The sequence below is a fragment of the Zootoca vivipara genome, chromosome 2 (genome assembly GCF_963506605.1).
Source record: "Zootoca vivipara chromosome 2, rZooViv1.1, whole genome shotgun sequence".
NCBI classification, from domain to species: Eukaryota; Metazoa; Chordata; class Lepidosauria; order Squamata; family Lacertidae; genus Zootoca; species Zootoca vivipara.
This window is the reverse complement of record NC_083277.1, coordinates 52825910-52844637: the sequence shown is the minus strand read 5'-3', so window position 1 is coordinate 52844637 and position 18728 is coordinate 52825910. Positions and strand designations below refer to the sequence as shown.

Here is an 18728-nt window from a genome sequence, read left to right as displayed (position 1 = left end):
AACACACAGCTCCTCTATTTTGTGATGTCTTATCGCTTCTTCCTTTCCAGTTTAGCTCTACACTACGTAATCATCCCTAGGCAATGCAGTAGTTAAGCTTTCTACATTGGCAGTGGGAGACAGCAAAACAGCTAGCAAAAAAGCAGGAACAGAAACTACTAAGCTCTGATACAATTCTTAGCATTTTGGCTTCAAAAGACAACATCTCTCTTAAAATTAAGAAGAACTAGCAGAGCAGCAGTGGGGAAGTACCGCAAACATGTGGGGCTGAAATTATAACTACACCTTGTAAAAATAGGGTTTACTAAAGCCTAAAGGGGGGCGGGGAGGCTTACACACAAACCTGCCAATTTCCTATAAGTAATCATAGACTCATAGGGTCATCTCTTCCAACTCCCTGCATACAACACCGTTTTGCTCAAATCATTCTTCATTTGGCTTACCCTCCAGCACGCCCCTAGCAAATGAGAGGGGCTTCTATACAGCTGGACAGACTTTCTTCCGGGCTTGACAACTCATTGCATCTGACACCTAATTTTGTCCATTTATTCTGCAGGAAGCAAGCAAGCATGAAAAGGCGAGGGCGCAAAGATCACTGCTGTAAAGTAAATAAGTACCACCAGGTCTAGGCACCTCTGGGGAGCCAGCATTGGCTGTGATCTCATATCTCCATTGCTTGAACAACAATGGTTTAAAGCAACAACCTAATACTTGGAAAAATTAATTAAGAGAGACGCAGAGCCAATGTCCCAAGACTCAAAACAAATTGGAACACCAATATTTGAACTTATAATGTAAAGATATCTGCTGCCTGAGGAAAATGTTCAACTTTCAAATCAGGACTGGGGACTTAGGAGTTTCTGATGGGTGGGTGTCACAATAAGCATTCACTTAAATGGATTGTATGGGGTCAAGAACAGACAAAATATTTGATTCCACCCCTCCTTACAATAAAAGAGCAAATAACTGCCCAATGGGAAAGTTTTCGTGCATCCTAATCTAAATTACACACCTTGAAACCAAGCAAAGTAATTTTATTCTGAGTTAAGCAAAAAGAAAAAGGTTTCAACTTTCCTCTACCATGACTGCAACTTTGACTTTGTTTCTATTGTAAACACTGATGGTATTTCTACCCTGGAACAAAGAAGCAAAAACAATCCAAACAACAACCATACAGAATCATTATTATTGATCATTTGGCAGACAGTTTGGCACAAACAAAATGTACCACAAACTTAGGAAATCACATTACTTTCTGCAACCCTAAGCAGCAACAGTATTTTAGCCATTTTAAGAGTTAACTACAATAGAGTATATCTGTGAAACAATGGTCCTAATGCACAAGGAAAAAGCAGAATCTCTTAAGCAGCTCTGGATTCATTTCCACAGTATGCATTGGCCCACTTTAAGGGAAGTCTACCTATTTGATTGTTGGAAATGTAGCTGCTGCGTGAGTGCCAGGAAAATCCATAAATCACCACGAGAAGGCATATTAATAACTGTCTCTTTTCTCATTCACATCCTGAACAGAGCTATCCATTTGGTTGCTTAGTTTAGGCATGCTGCGACTGATTCATTCAATCACCTATTAACATAGTAAAAGCAATTAACAAAAAAAGTAAAGACAAACAACTAATATCACTACTGCAAAAAAGGACACCAAAAATCTGTTCCTGCTAGCAGCTCAACAAATACAGTGGAACCTCAGATTGCGGACGTAATCCGACCGCAACCCGCAGTGTTCGTAACCTGCAGTACTGCGTCTATGCACGCGTGTGACGCGATTTAGCGCGCATGTGCAAGCGGCAAAACCCGGAAGTAACCCTTACCGGTACTTCCAGGTTTCCCGCGGTACGCAACCTGAAAACGCGTAACCCGAAGGTACTGGAGGTACCACTATACAAGCTACTTCACTCATCAGAATTCAACTCAAAATTGCTTTAGTGTGCTGTCTGTTATAACAAACTGAAACCATGTAAGATAAATAACATACGATAAAGATTTAGGGTTGCACCCAGTGTTGTGCTACGCAGCGTGTTCCATCAGCCCAGGGATCCCCACTTGCACAACTCCTTGCACCCCACCCTACAAATCTGTTCTGGGTTTCCTTCCCAAGGTGTTAGTTGGATACCACCCTTAAAAGCTATTTTCAAAGCTTTTCTAGAAAGTTCAACAAAGGAGACATTTTGTATATGCTACCTGGTCTTCCTCCTCATCCTCCTCATCTTCTGCCAAACGCTGTCTGCCCACTTCGTAGAGCCTGCAGACAGTATCCATGTTCATGGCATCCATGCTTCCTTGATTCTGAAACAGGAACCAGATACCAAGTATGGTAGGTTAGTTTCCATCCAACATGCTGGACTGACTTAAATTCAGCAACACCACCTGCATCATCATCTCTTCATCCCAGTTACACACCTACGCTTACAATTGAACAGTTGTTTGATTACCTTGTTTGGTTCTTGTAATCCAAGAAAAAGATGTTTACCTCAATTACTGCCAAGTAACAGTCCTTTGTGTCTGTACACAGGTCAAATATGTTCCTTTTCACATCAATGGTGGCTGGAAAAGAACACATGTTTTAATCCACATTTAGCCAAGACAAAAAGATGCTGAAAGTCAAAAAAAGAAGCAAAGAAAACCTCAGAAAGTTGACTAATGTATTAAACCATCAAATTGTAAAGTTGGAAGAGTTATCTAGTCCAACATGGGGCTCAAATCCACAACTCAGTGAGATTAATAATCTTATGCTCTGACTAACAACAACAACAACAGTAATTTATTATTTATACCCCACCCATCTAAGCCACTCTGGACGGCTTCCAACAAAAGATTAAAATACAATAACTAAGTTAAACCATGTGCCTAACATGCTACAGTCTCTCACCTTCTTCAGGGCAAAAACATTTTTCTTGCACTAACAGGGTGATTCACTCAAAGCTACAGGCAAAAACTTATCAGGCATAGTGCAACCTTTTGATAAATCTCTCCATGAAGAGCATCACTTCAAAGTATTGCCTTGTTTTACATATATAGACAGGGGAGGAGGGTTCTGGTCCTTCCCTTCTTTCCCTAGCTGTTCACAAGGAAATCCTTTTTGGTGAAGCTGAACCACAACTGCATTCTGAAAAGGAGGTGTAATGACATCTATGGCCATTTCTCCAGGAAGCAAGCTAGAAGCTTTCTGCAAAGAAAGTGAAAGTAATGTATGTAGTTTTGCTCAATATAAATTCAGGTAAGCGCAAGCACCATCTTTACCAATTGGTTTGTAGTCTGTTGCATTGAAAGTCCTGAATGATGATCCAAAGGGACTCCGCATCCTCTCTTCCAGAAGATCATCTTCATCGTCGGCCTGCAACATTGCTGATCAAGGGGCAAAGGTGTTTAAGTAAGTAGTTTCTGATAGTCTAAAATTGATTTAGGCGCATAGGAAGTCGAGCCAGGCCAATGGTCCATCTAGCTCACTACTGTACACACTGACTGGCAGCAGCTCTCCATGGTTACAGGCAGGTGGCATTGCCAGCCCAACCTGGAGATGTGGGAGACTGAAGCTGGTGCCTTCTGCATGCAAAGCACATGTGACACTGAAACATGGAGAATGGAACTACCTAGAGCAGCCTTCCCCAACCTGGTGCCCTCCAGATGTTTGGGACTATGACTCCCATAGCCCCTGACTGTGGTGGCTAGGGCTGAAGAAAAGTGTAATCCAAAACATTTCGAGAGCACCAAGTTGAAGAAGGCTGCCATAGACCACTGGGCTGGCATATTCAGAAAAAGAATATAGAAACTGTAGCGTTTTTCTCTGAAGAATTTGAGCTACCTGTTGAATAAGTATGCATAGGCTTTGAGTTGGGAAGGATGGGTTTAAGAGCAAAGAAAACTGAGTAGGTGAATAAGGCTCAATTGGCAGGAAGAGGAAGGAACAAGTGTGGAAATAGAAAATCTGGAAGAGGGGAACGAGATATCAGGGTAACAGCAAGAAGCGCTAGAAAATAAGGAGAGAGAAAGAGGAACCAAACAGAGCATCTATGCAAGGCTCCCGGGAACCAGCAAGCATCCCTTCTGTATTTCTACAAGTAGCAGAAGAAACTAACCAGTCAGTCAAACTGCTGCAAAGTTTCAGCAAACCTTTGGAACTCTGCAGGAAGACTTGGCACACCCTGTTGAGACCCAGCACACAGCTGAGCCAGGAGCCTTTTTTTTGTGACAAAACATGCAATTCTGCATGCTTGGCTATGTATGTTTTTGTTAACTACCACAAAGTAACATAGGAACAGGCATCTTACTAATGGGCATCTTACCTCCGTACATGACTGTTCCAGTATGGTTGAAGACTACACGGCACTGATCCAAGGCTGGCACTGTGTGTAGCAAGTGGAAAGTTCGCAGGTCCCACTGGGGAATGTGTTAGGGAAGAATCCACGCAACCATCTATTGCAACACCTGCAGCAGCAATTAGCACGTGAATAATTCCAAATATATTGTTGGCAGATGTTACAGAAAATGCCAGTGGCAAAGCTGCCAGCACTGATTCAGCAGCTGCCACCAAGATCAAGCAGGACTTCCTAACATCTAGGACTTCCTCTAGCCCAACCTTCTCCAAGCAAGTGTCGTTGTTTTGGAATACAACTCCCGTCAGTGCCAACCTGCATGGCCAATGGTCTGCATTATGAGATCAAGGGTGATGGCACTAGGTTACAGAAGGCTGGTCTACTAGGTCTGATTGTCCCATCTTCCTCCCTGGCCCAATTCTGAACTGCCACCCTCATTAATATTTGAGAACCAGACAACAATGACTCTCTGAATTCAACTTTACAATATTGCTTGCAAAGCGCTTTGTCCTAGCCACTTTGAACAGGAGGGCCCAAATTGGCATTGCAGTATGCGCAGCCAACAAACCTACTAATCCAAGCTACTGCCCTATCTTGAAGAATCTTATTATTGCATTTCATCTGATAGGACAAGAAACATTACATCACATTCTGCAATCATTTGCTCAGCACGCCAAGCTCCTTGTGAGTCACAGCTCAGGCACAAAGGATACAATTTCTGTGTTGACTATGACTTCCAGCCCATTTGGATGAAAAACACCACTGATGGTCATGTTGAATTTATCAAACTTGTGAATAGCCTGTGCAGAGCGGACATCCCAAAGGACGCCATCATTTAAGACAAGGTCGTCTGTGGGGTTAAAGGTGGCACTATTCTTCTTGTAGTTGTTTGCAAGATCTGGATTAAACAGAGTTAACAGCTTGTTGCCAGTCTGAATATCATAGATCTTTTGGATTAAAAAGAAGAAAAGAAAATAGTCAAGATCTGCAATTTGTTTGCGTCTAAACATAACAGAAGTATGTGCAATCATGTCAAAATCATTTTTTGCAGACAACCACCTGCCCTGAGTTTGCTCATTCACCTTGAAAAGAGTTTACAAGTTCATGATCAGTTTCTGTGGGAGTGCTCAGTGCATTCATTCTGTATTCTGACAGTGCCCAGAAATCATTACAGACACTATTGGGTTAGAGAGAAATCAAAGGGCATTGCTGCATAAAGCCTACCTTTTGTAAGGAAGCCACTCAGTAAGGTTAAGAGGCAGGTGGTATGCTTCATTTGCTAGCTTATGTAACAGTAGGTGAATTATTTGCATTGGTACCTGCTGCAATGTTAGGATTACATTTTAAGAATTCTAAGAAGGGTTTATTCTTCCTAGATTCCCAGAGTCACCAATCAAGGAAAACAAGTAGCAGGAACCTCACAAGTATCAAAGAGTCCCCTGCATTTATTTCCTAGCTCTTGAATTAAATCAGGGGTCCCCAGACTTACCGGCGTTTGGGCCGGTTCCCACCGCGCCGATCGCGCAGCGGGCCGGCGGGCGGGGGAGCGCGCGCCTGTGCGGGCCGGCGGGCGGGGGAGTGTGCGCATGCGCACGGGCGCTTACTGGCGCGGCGGCGCGCTTCCCGGGTGGAAAAAGCACCGAAAATCCATTGTGCGCATGCGCGTGGGCCTCCCCCGACCCGGAAGTGCACCAGAAATGACTTCTTCCGGGTCGGGAGAGGCCCATACGCATGCACAGAAAGGATTTTCGGCACTTTTTTCCCAACCCGGAAGAGCGCTGCCGCGCTGCGCGCCGTAAGAGCAGGCGGCGGGCGGCGGGGGTCGTCGCGGGCCGGATTGGCAGGCTAATTGGGCCGCATCCGGCCCCCGGGCCGTAGTCTGGGGACCCCTGAATTAAATCATTTTTTTACTATAGCTTGATACTCTCAACAACAAACGGTCCCTTAAATTTACACAATCCTCTTTTTTAAAAAAGCAAAAGAATAAACAAACACTGTAAAATGCCACTACACTGTTTTTTAATAATTAAATATACAAACCTATCGCTATTGATTATGGAATAAGCTTTTATAAGATGGATCCTAGTCTACAGAAGCCTATGTCATAAAAATATGCTAGTCTTTTAACAGGGTCAGTGTGCTGTAAATTTAAGAAAACAATTTAATTTTTATTTCAGCTGCTTTTCATAAATTTTACTTCTGCGCTCTGTGTAGCACTTCACGGACAGCTGACACTAAATAGTAATATTGCCAATTTGTACATTCTGCTTCAATACAGGAATGTTTCCTGAGATTTCTTCAAATTTTAAATGAGCCAACCAAGAACAACCTTTCACAAGTTGCGTAAGCTGTCCAAACTGACAATGCATGAGGTTTCTAGAGCAGTGTAACCTGAGGAGCACATCCACTACTGCTCATTTACGTTGGAAATTTCTTTCTTAATTGTCAGAGAATGTGCAAACTGACCAAGAAGTAAAGGCTGCTGCTCAGAAAACTGTGGTGCAAAGTCTCAATCCATTACAGGAAAAAAAATCTCTAACTGATATTAGGGATTGTGGGTAATGAAATAAAGAGACTATCATAAAGGATTCCATGTACCATATGGTGGAAAAAGTGTCACAAAATGAAAAGTTACCATTCTGACATATATGCTAAAAAGATTTTTGAGACTTGTTTTCTTTAAAAATATTTTCATATAGATGTTTAACTGGAAATCAGACCATACTCTGAACATTTGAATTTGTTCCTTTTACCCTTCTCCCAGATACGTTTTATGTACAGGATCCCTTAAACACTAATTTCCCTTTGCCGAAGCTAAGAATAAATATTTTTAGCCTGTTGCCTCCCAAATGACCGGATCATAAGGTGAGATCAGATTTCTTTTGAAGGCTCAGATAAAGAACACAGCAAGGCAACATAGAAATAGTACTTTGTTTAAATGCAAATATATAGGGAAATCAACAATAGGGCAAGGGAAATTGTGAAGAATTTGAATAGATTTATGCTTTATGACATTTGTCTTCCTAAAGTAAGACAGTCCCTGAGATTAACTCTGCTTGACCCTGCCACCTTCAGATTGCATCTAACTCCTCAGAACAAAGAGTATTTGATATGTTATACTAGCAAAGTAAAATTACTGGCTCATTTTCATTCATTCTGAAATAAAGTACAGATTCTCTTTAAAATCTCTAACAATTTATTTTTAAACCAATGAGGAAACATTAAATTATATAAGGGGGGGGGGGGATTTCCAGGTGAATGTGTCCTACGAAACAATCCAGAAAATGTCCTTTATGATGAATCAACTAGGCTAGCCATTAGAGATTCCCAAAGGAAAGGCAGGCATAACACCTAGGAGGGGCCCAGGTTTCACCACTGGACATTAACGAGCCAATGAGGTCAAAGGTCATCTAATCCAACCTCCATAAAACAAGTTCCATCACCAGATCCATCCATGTCACATTTGAACTAATTGCTAGATCTTTCAAGCAACATCAGAGCTTAGTTAGCCCTCTCTAACTCATTTACACAGCACTTCTCTTCTGTTACGTAATAGCTATGGCTGGCTACTGAATTCCATCTTTTATTTCAGTTCACCAAACTTGTTCAGTGTTAATCTCATCCTATGCCGCCAAGGATGATGAATCTGTGATCCTTTAGATGTTGATAAGACTACAACTTTCATCAGTCCCGGCCAGCATGGCAAACTATCAGGTTTGATGGGAACTGTGGACCCATAATGTTTGGAGCACCACGAGTTCCTCATCCCTACTCTATGCAATGTTTCAAAGTTCTTCCCATAAGAAATGGTTCTGGCACTCAAATGGCTACAACATGCTTACACAGGGAATATTAAATTGGCTTCGAAGATTTTAAAAGTGATACTTACATGGGCAATATCCCCCTTTGTGCCGATAACCCTGTCCTGAGAGTGCTTGCTGAATTCCACATAGTGGTCATCTGTGAAGGAATGCCTGCACAGGAGAATCAAATGTTCAATACGCAGTAAGAGATCAAAGCAACAATGTTTCTCAAGAGTCATTTTGTGCACCTTTTAATGTATTATTGCATCACATAATACAGAATATACTGGTTCTTGAGCTAATCATAAAATATAGTTGCTCTTCTGCTACTATAAAACCCAGCTACATTCACTACTAGGGCAATATTTATCTATCTGTCATCTGCCTAATATGCATTTGAACGAGTCCATAGGATTATAGTCACTTAACACATTGCTCTTTTAATGGTCTGGTCTATCGGGGTAATGAAAACACAATAAAGAGGGTACATACTTGGTTTCAAAGACAGACTTCATTCCCCACAACGCAGAAAGAGGCTGGCTCCAAGATGCAGATGTCAGCAGTAAAGAGCCGTCCTGCAGTTTAGGGGAGACAACACAAAGAAGCAAAAGTGTATCGTTATTATGCCTGTGGATGTATTCTTATTTAAGCAGGATGTTGAGGGAAATTCCCTGCCATTTTGTTCTGGGAAGTAAGAAGCTGCTAATTGTGCCACAATGCAAACAACGTTTTTGGTAGGTAACAATATTGGCAGTCTAACAGCCAGCATCACCTCATTTGTCATGCAGGTAAACCCAACGATCATCTGATCAGTCGCTTGGGGTACGTGGCCACTCCAAATGTCCTGTTCTGAGCAAAGCTTCATCATCATTATCACCACCACCACCACCAGCAGCAGCAGCAGCAACTGCTGGGAATCATGAGTGGGAGAGAGTTGCTGTGGCACTTGTGTCCTGCCTGCAAGCTTCCTCTAGACACCTGGTTGGTAACTTGTGAGAACAGGATGCTGGACTAGATGTGTCTTCAGCTTGATCCAACAGGGCTCTTATGGTCTTAGAATGCACAGCAGCATGGGGAAGTGAGCTTTTCACAAGATTAACCTCGAACAAGGGAAGCCAAAATGGTGCTTTCCAAAAGGTGTGACTTCATTCCTGACCATAGACCATTCTAGCCAACATTGATGGACGTTGCCACCCATAAAACCTGGACGGCACCCCATTGGCTTACAACTGTGATAACTGTCACTTAAAATCAGAGAATTGTAGAGTTGGAAGGGAACACATGGGGTCATCTAGTCCAACCCCCTGCAATGCAGGAATCTTTCACCCAACATGGGGCTCGAACCCATGGCCCTTAGATTAAGAGTCTCATGCTCTACTGACTGAGCAGGTAAATGTGTCCCTTAACAAATTGATTTGTGGCCTCTGTCGGTGGAAGATGGAAAATGAGTGCCTTGCAAACAGGGACTGCTTTTCTAGAATCAATCTCTCCCTCAAACTTTTGTAATTTCAGATTTAATAGAAAAGTATTTTTCCTATTTAAATACATATTAAACCCACATCAGCCTCATCTCCCTCCCAAATGTTGTTGTTGTATCCATGCATAATGACTGATCTCTTTTTCCCTGCCACAAAATACTGGATGAGACTGAAACTGACAAGTAACATTTTGCCCCTCCCCTTGCTATAATTCCGTATTACTCACAAGCTGCTTGAAGAAGAATAATATACTGGGAATTACGGAAAGCAATCACTAAAAATGCCCACTTACACTAATATATTCACACCATAACACCAATGGTAGTAAGGTAAAAGGTAAAGGACCCCTGGAAGCTTAGGTCCAATCAAATTCATCTGTGGGGTGCGGTGCTCATCTCTGCTTTCAGGCTGAGGGAGCTGGCGTTTGTCCACAGACAGCTTTCCAGGTCATGTGGCCAGCTTGACTAAACCACTATTGGTGCAACGGAACACATTGATGGAAGCCAGAGTGCACAGAAACACAGTTTACCTTCTCTTTGCAGCAGTACCCATTTACCTACTCACTCTGGTGTGCTTTCGAACTGCTAGGTTGGCAGGAGCTGGGACAAGATGGCAAAGTGAGACGAACAATGGAATAGAGGGAGGGGTATGAAGCATGTCTTGTTTATAAACAATCCAAAATTATTTATGTTTATGTTCTTTCCTGGCTTAGCTCTGCATCCTGATTCTGAAGGGAGACTTGACTAACCCCTGTATCATTCATGAAGCCTAGAACCACAAGGTCGTTGTGATGCAGAGGCCCACGCTGCTATGTTACTGTTCCTCACCCTAGAAGGCTCAAGGTGTGTGATGGCAGAGTTGTGGCACTTATAGCTGGCCTCCTCCTGCCCACTGAAGACGTTGTAGAGTTTCAGGTGCCCCGTGCAAGTGCCCAGCATCAGGAAGCGCTCCCGCGCAGAAAATGCACAACACGTGAAGCCACTCTCATCTTCATTTGCTTCCCGGAACACAGAAATTGGACGGAACCTGGGAAATCAAAGTGCAACTGAGTAAGAAAGCGAGCTGTTAAAAAAGCGAGAGAAGGGTTGGCAAATGACCAAACGAAGATGAAGCTTAAAAACTGTATGCGATAAATTGCTAGGTTGGAAGTCATGACTTCAGCTGTCATCTTAAGGGAATGGAAATATCTATGAATGCTCCGAAAATGGAAGATGCTGGAGAAAACTGTCAGTAGATGGAAAAACAAGGAATGGGATACAAAGCCACAGGTTTCGTCCAAAATTCATATGGGTACTCAAGTCTACCTTTTGGAAAGCTGGATCCAAAGATTCAAAGGAATTGAGAAAAAGCATCTTCCTTACCTGCCAAATATAAGGTGCCTATCAAAGCATCCGCCATCCACCCCGCCGTACTTTGGAAAGGCCGCCCTGCGTGACAGGCGCGAGGTAAAGTTAGTTGGCGCTTGGCGCCTCTGTTTTGGCTCAGGACACTGGTGGGGTGTAAAAAGAGAGAAAGGAGGGCAAGTGGCCACAGGGTTCTTGCAGCGAGCATGCTGTTCCCTAAGGTACTCTGTGATTATACTGTCCAGTGTGGGAGGGGAAGGGAGGTGCCTGTCCAGCTGCTTTTTGATAGCTGGGCTCTGGCTGTAGGCGCCATGGTCTGATTTTTGCCGAAGCACTCTGATTTTCCTGCCGTTGCAGGGAGACGGCCTCTCTCGAACAAAGCTAATTCTGCCAATCACTGGAGAGCTGGTGGCCTGAGATGGCCCTGGGAGAGCAAGTGAGCCCTGGCAGGCAGTCTGCCTTGGCTGGGCATGGACAGAGGAAGCAGCGGGAACTACGGAAGGGTGGTTAGTCAACCGGGCAGAAATGCCATTCGCTATACGAGGGGTACGAGGAAGAGGCACAGGAGAGGCGGCAGCAGGAACAGGGGTGAAGGCAGAGGAATGAGAAGCAGCCGTCATGGGTAGATCTGCTTCCTTGGTAAGGATGGTAGCAGTTTCTCCCAGCCCTTTAGAGATGAGATGGTTCCTGATCAAAAGCAGCAGCTCCTTCTCGGGAAATGAAATCCTTGACTGAGCCACGACGTCTGCTTTCTGAAGTCGAGCCAAGGAGACATCTGTCCCAATCAGCAAGGGTTTCCCAGAGACCCGCTCAATCAGCTCAGCGGCATACTTGCAAAACTTCACATGCTCACTACGCTTATCCTGGAGAACAGGCTCCTTCATCAGCTGCTGGATCTGGCAGCTGCTGAAGAGAGGCAACTTGCTGATGATCTGCCGGACCGTACTGCTCCGGGACAACCCGACCAAGGCTTTGCAGGCCAACGCTCGGATCTGGTCCGCATCTGTAATGGGCATTTTCACAGACAGCAGAGACAGCAGCACTTTGATGCCATTGTTGGACTGCACTACGTTCCACATCTTGGCCAGGGTGTGCTCGCCGCTCCTAGGTGCCTGGGGGAGCATCCGGCGTGGGGTGCCAGAGATGAATTTGCCAATGCTGGAGATGCGGTTATCTGGGCCGCACACACAGTTAATAATAATCTGAAGGGCTGACTTCTGGATTTCTGCATCGTGGATAAAGAATTCTCCTTCAGCAAGCCCCAGGATGATGCTGATACCTAACAAAAAAGGACACTGAATCAGTAGTCTATCCAAATAGGACACATCAGTATATAAGAACCTATGAAAAGCCCTGCTGGATGAGGCCTATGGCCTACCTGCTCCAGCACTATGGTCTCAAGAGTGGTCAACCAGATGTCCACAAGAAGACCCAAAGCAGAACCTGAGCAACAGCACCCCCTCTCCATCCATGACTGGCATTCAATTGGCATTCTAGTGCCTCCTGCCTCGTATAGGAGGCAGCATAACGCTTATCGAAAATTTCAGCAACTAGGGAAGAGATTTATAAAGTAAGGATGGAAACCAACTGAAAAGTTCTACATACCCACGATGGAAATAGAAGTTCCTCCCTCATCCACCGTATCTACCGCCTCTGCTAACTGCAACTGGATTTTAGGAACCACAGTAAGGATGGCCAGAACATCCAGAGCGTAACGCACTGTGTCATTCCTAGAAAACGAAAGCAAGCGGTTGTGGAACCCTTTTAAGGCAAAGATCAGCTACACAAAATAACACAAGTCCATTACACCAGCAGTCATTCCAGGCTAGAAGAGTGTGCATGTGGGCAGACACTTACCTGGGGCAACTGACTATGCAAGCAAGCAGTGAGTTACAATGTTCAATTCTCTCACCTAGCATAGTAGGTCTTCCAGTTGCATGCTATTGAAATAAGTTGGAGCATGAGCTGCACACAAGACAGCTTGAGGAAGACCTCTGCTGGATCCCAATAGAGCTGTCCCGGCCCATATTCTATTAGGAACTCCATCATCTCTACAATCTGTTCATGCGTGTAGGAACAAGCCTGAAAGGAAAAGGTAGCATTCAAGAAGTCTTTAAGCATCATCAATTACTTATGTGACTTAAGAAAAAGTATGCTCCTTAAACCCGATAGCAGCTTTTGGAAAAGGGAGATCCGGAATTGTGGTGACACTGCAAGTAAAGTACTGCCCCGCTCACACCTTGAGGATCTAACCTCGCACAGTTGGGACACAGAACAAAGCTTCATCTGCTGATGTCAAGGCTCATGTAGGAGAAAGCAATCCTGAAGACAGGGCTTCAGGCTTAGTATCTACCAGTTTAAAGTATTTGAGACTCATCATTCTGCTAAATGATTAAATGCACAAAGAATTCTGAACACAAACACTAAAGCCCAATGATCTAAAAAGGTACTAAAATACAGTATGGCAGATTAAAATCCAGGAATAAAAACTATGGGTGCTGCTGGAAAGCTTGCCTAAACAACAGATGGCAGGAAATCATAAAGGGGGAGGGGGGACAAAGGAACCACCAATGAAAGCGATTTCCACAAGAGGAATGGGGAGGGGCCCTCCCAAAAAATTAAGGGAGGTGTGACTGAGCAAGAACTAGCATAATGTGCTCCCAACATCCATTTAAAATCAGCTCCACAAAGAACCTGTCAGAAATCAGTCCACGAAACTACCAAAGCACAGACAGCACAAATCACTTGGAGCGCAGTCAGTTTATCAGATTTTACTAACATGACTTTTTTTATATTTTTTTGCAAGAATATCTAAAGGGTGACAGGGTCAAAAAGTTCCTATACCTCTACCAAGCACACTACTCACCTTATATGGAGGCTGTGGATGGACCAGGATGCCACCTTCAGTGCGCTGGAGTGACTGCTTCACCTGTTCCACTTTGATGGCAAGATGAGCCTCAAAATACCTGCGCATGGCCATGCAAGTGTGTTTCCCAGTCTGGCGGCTGGCAAAAATCTCATCGTCGCTTAGTAGCGCTCCTTGGGTTTGCAGGTTTAAGATATCAAGAGTGCTAACCTACAAGGAAAAAGAAACATATTTGCCATGACTGTATGTTATTCCCCATGCCTAAAGGCTTATTATTGCCTTATTGTTTTCACTCAAATAAAAGAATTAGATCAGTCAAAGAAAACCTGTGCCAGGAAGCTGCGTTAACTGCCAGAGCTTTCAATAAATATAGGCAACCTGACATAGCAACTCTCATAAAATGAGCCAGTTTGTTCATTTGCAATTAAAGAATCGCTATTCACTTTTTTTAAAAAAAAATTATGTAACATACCCAGAAAGATTGAATCAGGAAAATGGAGAAGCGCAAGGGAAGGAGTACTATTCAATTTTTACTGGCTTTGTCCTTTACATGTAGTGCAGTAAACCAAACTCTATACTTTAATTGCTAAAGAAGAAACTACCTCAATAATCTGTTCATCTTATCACCACAAACCATAGTTCTCTCTTAAGACAGCAGCAAAGATTACTCTTACCTTTACCACTACTATTAATTAACTGCCTGAGGATCTTGGAAATGTTACATATATTAAGTTGTTTTTAATTACTATTTACATTTGTTAAGTCACTTTATACCAAAAAGGTATTGAAGTGTCTTAACAAAATAAAATCCAAACATAGAAAAATAATTAATAATCAGAAAAAGTTAAACCAATGTACAATACAAAGTATTGCATGCTCAGCCAATGACAAGATTAGGAGGATAAGTTATAGCCAGTGAAGAGAAGCATGGATAGAAAGTAGGCGAAATACAGGGGAAATATAGATGTCCCAAAGCATGCTGGTGCTGGTAACAGTCACACTGCAGCCATGCTCACTCGTAATGCCAAAACACGGTTTAACGCTAGGGAGTGAGAGTTCACAAGTGTGACCAAAGCCTAAGACTCAGCACCCACCCTCTCGTCTGCCCACATGGCCAGGAAGAGAAGCTTTGCCAAGTTTCATTTCACTTTCAAATAGCCTTGCTTTAAGGCTTTGTAGAAAAGAGGAATTCTGGTTTACAACAAGGGTTCTTAAGCATATTTCTAAACAGGTTATGAAGCTGGCCTTGTACAGTCTCCCTGCCATCTCCTCCATTCAATCTATTGCAGAGAAGCAGAATACTCTATAAATGATGAAAGAAAGAGAATACCTTATATACCAGCGGTGAGGAACTGCCAACCCACAGGCCTACTTAAGTCCAGCAAGGTTCCTAAATGAGACTATTTTGCTCAAACCACACCCATCTGCCCAACACTTGACATCATATGTGACGTCAGGTATGGGGCAGGTAAAAACATGGCTGGGATTGGCTGCAAATGGAGGTTCACCGGGATGAAGTCATCTGATGGGCACTGAGAGGGAATCCCTCTAAAGTTGTCACCTGCTCATACTGATGTCAGGTGATTGACAGCCCCTCCAACCTATCAGAGATGACTCGCAGAGAGGTAAGACTTCTGGCCCACCGTCCGCATCCAGTTCCGCACCTCTGCCTTGCAGGACCAGCTGAGGCAGAAGACTTTTTTTTTTTTTAAATACATTTTATTCCAATTTTCCGAATTCAACAAATTAACAAAACCAATCTTTTATACAAAATCTTATATTCACATCTTTTACCTTGCTCCGCCGAGCTATGACTTCCCCCCCTCCCTTCATGCGGGTTTCTTGTTAATTCCTTTTTTTGCAGTTCCTTTTTTAACATATTGGTCAATTCGTAAGGTTTATTTTAATCCTGCGAGAGTTTTTAATGATCTACAGTTTTTCTCCATATAGTCCACATATTTACTCCAGTCCTTTTGAAACCTTGTCTCCCCCTGGTCACGAATCTTGCATGTCAATCTAGCAAGTTCAGCATAGTCCATCATTTTTATCTGCCACTCCACAATTGTAGGTAATTCCTGTAATTTCCATTTTTGGGCTAACAAAGTCCTAGCCGCGGTTGTTGCATACATAAACAGTGTTTGATCTTCTTTTCTAATCTCTCCTCCTATTATTCCTAACAAAAATGCTTCTGGTTTTTTTGGAAAGGTATATCTAAACATCTTTTTCAATTCATTATATAAACTTTCCCAAAATCTTTTAACTTTTTCGCATGTCCACCACATATGATAAAATTCACCATCTTTCTCTTTACATTTCCAGCAACTTTTATCACTCATTCTATACATTTTAGCTAACTTAACTGGAGTTAAATACCATCTGTACATCATCTTATATACATTTTCTTTCAATAGCTGAGGCAGAAGACTTGGCAGTGGCACCCCAACTCCACTTTAAGATGTTCTGAGAAAATATCTGAAAATATGAAACTGCTCTAACACTTACCAAGTTAACAAGGCGCCGTAAGCCATCATGCCTATCGAAGAGCTCCAAGACCGCACGGAATGAAAAACAAATAGAGAAGAACATGGTAGCATGGCAGCAGCCTGAGGCATGAGAGCATTCCATCAACCACAAGGTGTAGTTCACAACATCTGATAACACGTGGGGATGCATGCAGACCTAAGAACAAGAAGATGCAAGGACAATCCTCACTTACGTTCATGAAACAACACATAGTTTCTGTTTTAACCCTCAGCAATGCCCCCCACAGTAAGCAACAGACTATCTAATTATAATTCTCAGCTGCTATCACACTTTAAAAACTTGCATTGGGAGAACTTTAAAAACTTTTTGCATTCTTGCTTAAGATGGTGGTTGGGATAAGCAATTAATGATTAATAGGTCAGAGTTAAAACATAAAGCAGCTAACCAAAGAAATCAATTCAGGCCTTTAATAAGAACGTGTGTGAAATATGCTTGAAAGCTAAGAACGTAGGGGAAATGGTTGTGACAAAATTCAGAAGCACATGATACACATTTATGATGCCAATTGGGAAGGATAGCAAAGATCTTTGCAATCACTCTCAAATTCCTTTCAAAGTGCTAGGTGTACCAAGCTCAAAGAAGTTAGGTACAGTCATTCCTTGGTTCTCGGACATAATCCCTTCCGGAAGTCCGTTCTACTTCCGAAATGTTTGAAAACCAAGGCACGGCTTCCGTTTGGCTGCAGGAGCTTCCTGCACTCAAGCGGAAGCCACGTTGGAAGTTCGGCTTCCAAAAATGTCCGAAAACTGGAACACTTACTTTTGGGTTTTTGGTGTTCAGGAGCCAAAACGAACGAGTACCAAGGCATTCAAAAACCAAGGTACAGTACAACTGCAATATTATATGTATGGGTTACGCTGTGTGGGTGACATCCAAAGGATCCACTGATTTGACCCATTGGCCCATTGATTTCAATAGGTTTGCTCTGAGTATAACTAATGTTGGATCTCACCCAATGTATCTTATGATTATTGTTGCTTTGGAGTTTAAACTAGTGTGTACACAGAGTCTCAAATGGAAAAACTGAGCTCAATGAGCGTGGGGCTTGCCTCCACTTTAGCCTCAGAACAAGAAACCTATGAAGTTGACTCCCAACACTGAAGTGAACAGGGCCGACATCAGAGCCTGTTGATCTGATCTCGCTTTCTGCACTCTTGCTGAATTGAGGTGGATTCTTGCAGTCAACTGATGACTGACAAACCATTATCCCATTAAACAGCAGCCACATGAGCATGCTGAAAACAGCATATGAGGAAAAGCCAACATTTGATGGACGTATCAAAAGATCAAGAAATAATTCCAGTTGGCATGTGAAAAGTGTGGCTGTGTGAACCCACCCAAAGAGGAACCTGCTAGTAGTATCCAACATTTGTTTTTTTGCTGGCAAAAGCAAATTTGCTTGCAAAACGGGAGGGCTCCCAACATTTATTGTTTCCTCCTACCCAATGCAGCCCCACTATATTTTAAATACCTACAATTTCTGTTAGCAGAATGAAATCTTACCCTTTCCATGGCATCCTGATTGTAAGACAAATAATATAAGCACATGGAGACACCTGTAGCTGCCATGGAAGGACGAGGAATCTCCAGTAGCTTCTGCACTCCTCCATGAGCAACAAACTCTGTTGCAAACTTGTTGTGGAGCAGCAGCGATGCCAAATACTGCGAACAGAAACCCAAAGTCAATATAGAAATCCACTAATGACCTCTCTGAGTTCTCTAATACCAGTGAAATTCTCTTCTCTAAAATCTGCACAGAGTGGTAAAAGGAAAGAGGGTATTGCCTTCTTGGGCTGCACCTTCCTGAGAGCAAAACAGTGGCCTTGGTATAACAATACCACCTTCTAACTCAATCGCCTATAGCAAGCTTTATCAACTCTGTAAAGCAGTCATCAGATATTTTCCTACAATTTCCTACAGTTTGTTTTGCATGTCTATGCATTTCAAAGGTAAAACACCAGGCAATTCTGAGCAAGGAAAATGTGTCTTCTCTCTTGCAAAGAGTTTAAAGTGCAAAATAGCACCAATGTTCTGCAATTTCATCTCAAGACAGCAGCAGTAGCAGAACTTGGGAGAAAACCATTTTATGTCCCATTAAATTTAGTGGTACAACACAAGCAGCAGGACACAACAACATAATATGAAGATCTGGGTGATGCACCAAGGAAACAGCTGACTGATTCAAAGCAGCTGGATAGCAAATTTATCTGAGATTGCATCACTCAAATTTGAAGTCTTTCTTGGCCCACAAAAAGACTTTGGACTGGCTCGCTTCCAAGACCAAAGGGAGAATATTAACACTGCAAATTTATTTTGCCTTGAAGAAACACTTTGATGACAGAATGTGAAAGGCTGAGGATATG

General features: G+C 42.9%; 1 protein-coding gene across 1 annotated transcript in view; it reads right to left on the bottom strand.

Moving 5' to 3' along the window:
* Positions 1–18728, bottom strand: part of DCAF1 (DDB1 and CUL4 associated factor 1) — a 55475-nt gene that overhangs the window by 16059 nt on the left and 20688 nt on the right. Inside the window, exons 9-22 of the mRNA XM_060271526.1 lie at positions 17869–18027; positions 16324–16500; positions 13822–14031; positions 12868–13037; positions 12561–12685; positions 10974–12234; positions 10440–10638; positions 8627–8709; positions 8221–8305; positions 5045–5278; positions 4302–4395; positions 3259–3363; positions 2489–2562; positions 2200–2304 (exon numbers count right to left, since the gene is read on the bottom strand). Coding sequence (XP_060127509.1) covers positions 2200–2304; positions 2489–2562; positions 3259–3363; positions 4302–4395; positions 5045–5278; positions 8221–8305; positions 8627–8709; positions 10440–10638; positions 10974–12234; positions 12561–12685; positions 12868–13037; positions 13822–14031; positions 16324–16500; positions 17869–18027 — 3081 coding nt within the window. The remainder of the gene's footprint in view (positions 1–2199; positions 2305–2488; positions 2563–3258; positions 3364–4301; positions 4396–5044; positions 5279–8220; positions 8306–8626; positions 8710–10439; positions 10639–10973; positions 12235–12560; positions 12686–12867; positions 13038–13821; positions 14032–16323; positions 16501–17868; positions 18028–18728) is intronic.